A 5,798-nucleotide genomic window follows, 5' to 3' on the forward strand; every position below is an offset into this window, starting at 1 on the left:
TCTGACTATTTTGAAATCTTTATTAGCAGATTGACAGTTTTCCTGGCCAGACAGTGAAACAGAGGGAATATTAATATGGGTTTTCCACTGCTGTAATAAATCTCTTCCCCATAGGTTAATGGCTATATGAACAATATATGTCATCAGTTTTTCTATTTGACCTTCTGGTCCTATATATTTAAGCCACTTGGTGTTTTGCTTTATTTAGGTTAAAATGCCAATACCTTGAAATTGTATATCTACCTTTTGAAGTAGCCAACTAGCAGGCCAAGATTTTGGAGAGATGATGGTGACATCTCTTTCAGTGTCAACAATTCCTTCATTTTCAATAGTGTTTACTAGTAATTTTAGTTTGGTTCTTTGATCTTCTATAGATGTTTGCCAAATATATGTTTTTGGCTCACTTCAAGGCTTTTGAAATTGTTTACAGAAGTCACCTCAGCCTTGTTTTCTCTCAGAACATCTGTTTTCTAATCAGTGACATTTAATTGTTCTGAGAGAGAGAACTCTCCCTGCCTGTCATTGTGGCCAGTGAGAGTTCCCCTGGAAGTTTTTGGCAGGGTGTTGCCCCATTTGTCTTTTTTTGCTCTCCATTCCCTCATCACGTGTTGGTTTTTGCCACATCTTTGACATATTCCAGGAGGCATAGGCCCCTTTTCTGTATTATTTTTATTTTTCTTGCAGTCATACATGAGATAACCTTGTTCACCACAATTAAAACATTTGAAATATTGGGTCATCTCTAGCTGTCTAGTGGCAACTACTCTTAGTATATCAGGTGAGCAGGATCCATCATCAGCAGTATATCTAATACATTCTTCCATTGATGCCAACCTTGCAATCAGCAGTCCGATTATATCTTTGCATTCATTATTTGCATTTCCAAATGCTAAGGATCCTATTGTTGCCTTTCCTGCTGCTGAGTCTGATACACTGCATTCCACAGCTGAGGTTAGCCATTTTCAAAAGTCAGGGAAAGTTTCTTTAGGAACTTGTATGACTTGAAGGAATGGTTCAAGTTTTTTTCCCTGATTCTGCAATCTTGTCGCAGGATTTTAAAGCTAACCATCGACATAATGCCAGAGTTTCTTCTTCATATACAGCCTGCACTTCTACCTCAGCAAAGTGACCTTCCACAAGCAGCTGATTTACAAAAATTTCTCCACTCCTGGCTCTATTTTGTCCTGCTATCTCCCTTACCTCTTCTCTCCACCATGAGATCCTCTGTAAATTTGCAGCAGGCTCTAGTATTGCACTTTCCATATCTCTCCAGTCTTGGGGAATTATACTATTTTACTAGCCCAAGAAATGAGGAGTTGTTTTACAAATGGGGAGTGCATTCCAAACTTTGTAATGCTTTCCTTAAATTTCCTCAGTTCTTCCACATCCATGGGTTGCCATTTTAATTCTTCATAACCCTGTGGATGTTTATCGTCTGGAGGTCAACTGGCAATTTCTTTTCTAAGGCAAGGAATGTTTGATTTAGGGCCCTTTCTTGTGCGATTGATCTCATGCAACCTGTAGGCTTGGAACCCAGTGTGTCTGTTTGTTCCCTGTGTAGATGTGCGGTTGGAGGGAAAATGGGGATATAAACACAGCAAGGCTCTCCAAGGTGTAGATGTCCAAACCTGTTCACTTGTTTGTAGAAAACCTACCTCACAGGGAGTTTAGACTCAGGGAAGTTGGGTTCTTATCCATAGGTTGGGTGCCTACTGTTGTCTAAGAGACTCCATAAAACTGTCATTATTGATGCCATGTGTTTCATCTCCAACTTCCTCTCCTTCATTAAAACCTCCTCCAAACGCTTCTCCTGAACCCTCCATCCACCTCCTTTCCCCCTGCCCAATAACTGGCTATTTCTTTTATTTAACAAATAAAAATGGGAAGGTATAAATGCAGAGATCTCTTGAGCACATAAATAGATAACCCTTTTTGGGGAAGTGTAATTGACATTAATATAGGAATAGATTTAGGACAATGCAAATTTCACTTTTTCCTGCTAAATCACTGGATCTCTCCTTTATTTATCAAATAAAAATGGAAAGGTACAACTGAAGTCACCTCATGAGCATGTGACTAAATTGCTCTTCTTGGGGAAACAGAATTAACATTAAAATAGGAACAGTTTCAAAACAATCTACAAAGGAGAAAAGAACTGGAAAGTAGAGAGAAAAATAGGAAAATGAAGAAGAGAAAAGTAAGAAAGAGGCAAATAAAAGGAAAGGGAGAAAAGGAGAGGGGAGGAAAGAAGAGGAAACAGGAAGGGGAGAAAATAGAAGGGAGGCAAAGGAGTGAAGAAAAGACAGAAATTAGGAAGAAATTGGAGGACAGAGGAAAATAAAGAAAGGAGAAAGAAGTGTGAGCATTGCAGGGGAAGAGGAGTAAGAGAGAATAGAAAAACGAAGGGTGGAATGAAAAGAAAGAATGGGGAGAAGTAAGAAGAAGACAAAAGAAAAAAGAAAAGAAAAATGGAACAAGAAAAGAGAACAGGATGGGGAAGAGAATAGATAGGAGGAAAGAAATGAAAACTTAAAAAAGATGTACAGAAGACGAGAGAAGATAATTGGAGGAAAATGTAGGTAAGAAGAAAAGGAAGAAGGAAAAGAGGAGATGGAGGGAAGTTGATGGAGTAAGAGTAGGTGAAAGGGGGAAGTTAATGGGGGAAGGAGAAGGGAAGAAGATAAAAAGCAGTGAGGTAGGAAGAATGTGGAGTGAAGGAAAGAAAGACCAAATAGAGTGAAGTAGTAGGAGTGGGGGAAGATCAGGGAAGAGGAAAGAACAACAAAGCAGGAAGAGTATTGAAGAAGTAAGTAATACAAAGTGGAAAGAGGATGTAATAATGATGAAAATGGAAGAGCAGGAAAGAAGAAAAGAAAGAGGAAATGGAGGGAAAGAGAAAAGAGTCTGTGAGTGTCCAGAGGAAGGAAGGGGAAATAAAAGGAAAGATATCAGGTAATTGTAGGGTACAAAATTAATTAGCAGTTTACCCATGGAAGGAGTGAAATGGAGGACACACAGGCAAACAGAGAAGCAAGTCTGTTGTCTTTTTTTCCTGAAAGAATTATTTTTATTTATTTATTTTACTGATAACTTAAAAATGGTTCTTGTTAAGCATTGATATTTAGAAAGAAAAGTAAAAACCAAACTTGTTTATTGTTGCTTTTTGCCATCTTGTAGCATTTTACACACAGGCGACAATCATCAGAATACCCTGGATTCAGTAGAAAAAACTTTTAAATGAAGTTTTGTACAGTAGAAACTTCTCAGCAGTCAAAATTTGGACTGTTCTGTAAAAAATACATGCAAAACATACTTTTCTGAAAACACTTAACTTTGAACAAAGCACCGAAATACACAAATGCAGAATGAAAACAGCATTTCAACTCCACCAAAAGTAGTCTTCATAAAAGGTATAAAAGTCACCTAACTTCACTAGGCACTGTTCACTTTTTAGGCAGGAGTCAATAGAAAATATTGCCGACAAACAATATCCCAGCTCTATGGCATGTTTCAGAACGCCTTCAACTTCAGGCTTTAATAGCGACAAGGGGAGTAGGATCGTGATCGAGAACAAGACCTGTATCCTCCACGACTGTAGTAAGGAGAAGGTTACCACCTTCTGTAAAGCTGATCCCTGTCTTGAGCTGCTCTCCATCTCTTTCCTCCTCCACCACCTCCTCTGTATGATCTGCTATAATACTCCCGGTCATCATAACCCCGATCATATCCTCTATCATAATAGTCCCGGAGCCGTGAACTGCAGTAAGTGGGTCTCCCCATATAAATTCCTGGTGTTGGGGTATGGGACCTTTTTGTTATAGAGAAATCGACCCTAATTTGACATCCATCGAGCTCCATTCCATTGGCACGTTTATTAGCTTCCTTGGTATCATCTACATTTTCAAAATATACAAAGGCAAATCCTATTGACCTTCTAGACTGCTGGTCATACACAATAGACACATCAGCAATGGGGCCGTATTTAGAGAACACATCTCTTAGATCTCTTTCTGTGGTGTATAAGCTCAATCCAAACACTCCAAGACAACAGTTTGGGTCAGGATTTGCCCGGTTCCCAACATGATGCCTCCGAGCAGACATGGGAGAATGGTTGTGGCTGTGGCGTCTGCGATAATCACGGCTGTAAGACCTGCTCCGGGATCGTCTATGAGAGAGAGATCATGATCTTGACCTTGTATAATGCCTTCTTGAACTTCTTCTTGATCTAGACCTAGATTCAGATCTGGATCTTGACTTTGATCTAGAACACCTTGAATCTTCCTTGGAGCGAGACCTTGCAGGTGTATGCCATGCAGATTTCCCCGATCCATGAGCACTTCCACTTTGGGAAGCAGAACGGGATTCCTGCTCGCTGAAGTTCTGCTTTCCGCTGTCGCTTATGACTCCGGGTTGCTGTCACCACTGCTGGCCCTTACTGAAGCTGTCAAGCTCCCGCCTTCCTTACAGAGGCTCTGCTGCAGCCTCGAGCAAGGCCACACTTTGAGAGTAGTTCAAAGCCGACACGCTCCACACCACCTCCGCACCAGTCTAAGTCTGTTGTCTTAAAGGGAGAGGAGGAAGGAGAGTTGAGAAAGGAAGCAGATAAAAATGGAGTAGTGCATCTGGCATATGAGACAAGAAGGTAAAGGCTTCATGAGTGGGGTGAGAGTAAGCAAGCTGAGAGAATGCAGAAAGGGTAGATTAGAAGAAGGAAAAAACAGGCAGGAAGAAGAAAGAAGAGAAAAAAAGCAGATGGAGAGTGTCTGATGAGGGAGGAAGAGGGAGGAGCAAGCCAAAAGAAAGGGAAAATGGGGAGAATGGAGGATCAAAGAAGGATATGTGGAGTGGTGGGAGAAATGACGAAGGGAGAAAGTGGAAGAGGAGGTAAGAGGACCTTTGGCAAATGAAGAGATAATAAATAAGGATAAAGGACAGAAGAAGAGAAAGTAGATGAAGATGAAATGTAGAAAAAAGAAAAGATGTGAAGTGAAAAGAAAAAGATGTAAAAAACTGAAAAGATAATAAAAGGAAAACTTGAAAAGATTTTACATGAGAGAAGAAAGAGCAGAAAATAAAATGTAAGAGAGGAGAGAGCAGGGAAAGCAAAAACAGGTGTAAAGAGGATAGGATGAAAAGTGAGGAAGGAGGTAAAGAAAGGGAGAAGGACAGAAGAATAAAATTATAGCGGGAATAAAGAAAAGGGAAGAAGATGGAGAAGATCTGGGAAGTAGGGAACTATAGGAAGTAGGGAATGGGAGGGCTACATCAAGATGAGTGAAGAGAAATGTAGGAAATGGGGAAGTTAAGAGGTAACTAGGTTTAAGAAGGAGGTGGAAATAGAAGGAGGAGGAAGAAAAATGGTAGAGAAAGGGAGGCAGAGAGAAGAGGATAAAAGAGCACAGAGGAAAGAGAAATTGGGTAGCCAAAATTTAATAGGAAACTGAAGAAAATTTGAATGTAGTGAGAAAAAAAGTAAGGATTCGAGAGAATGTGAGGTGTGAATTAGGGAAGGGAAGAAGAATGTCAAATGATTGGGAGAAAAATACATGGAAAGAGAGATAGAAAAAAGGATGTAGGGAAAGGTGGGAAGAGACAGAGAGTTGGAACAGAAGAAAAGACTTAATTGGTGGGGTGAGGTAAGAGGAGAGAATGCAGTAGATGAGGTAGAAGGAAAATGTGAATAGGAAAGAATAAATTAAATAAGGAGAGATGGAGGTGAATAGGAAAAAGGAAGTAGAGGAATGTGTGATGGAGGAAGAGGAAAGGGTGAGAGGAGATCAAAAAAACATTGTACAAAA

At 40.0% G+C, this 5,798-nt stretch overlaps 1 protein-coding gene across 1 annotated transcript; it reads right to left on the reverse strand.

Annotated features, from left to right (window-relative positions):
* Positions 1-3,609: 3,609 nt before the first annotated feature.
* On the reverse strand, positions 3,610-4,101 carry LOC308415887 (transformer-2 protein homolog beta-like; the record flags this gene model as incomplete). Its single annotated transcript, XM_080910905.1, has 1 exon — positions 3,610-4,101. One exon carries the CDS (start codon positions 4,099-4,101, stop codon positions 3,610-3,612), a length of 492 nt encoding a protein of 163 aa, XP_080767031.1.
* Positions 4,102-5,798: the final 1,697 nt, after the last annotated feature.

The sequence above is a fragment of the Micromys minutus genome (assembly GCF_963924665.1).
Source record: "Micromys minutus genome assembly, chromosome: X".
NCBI lineage: Eukaryota > Metazoa > Chordata > Mammalia > Rodentia > Muridae > Micromys > Micromys minutus.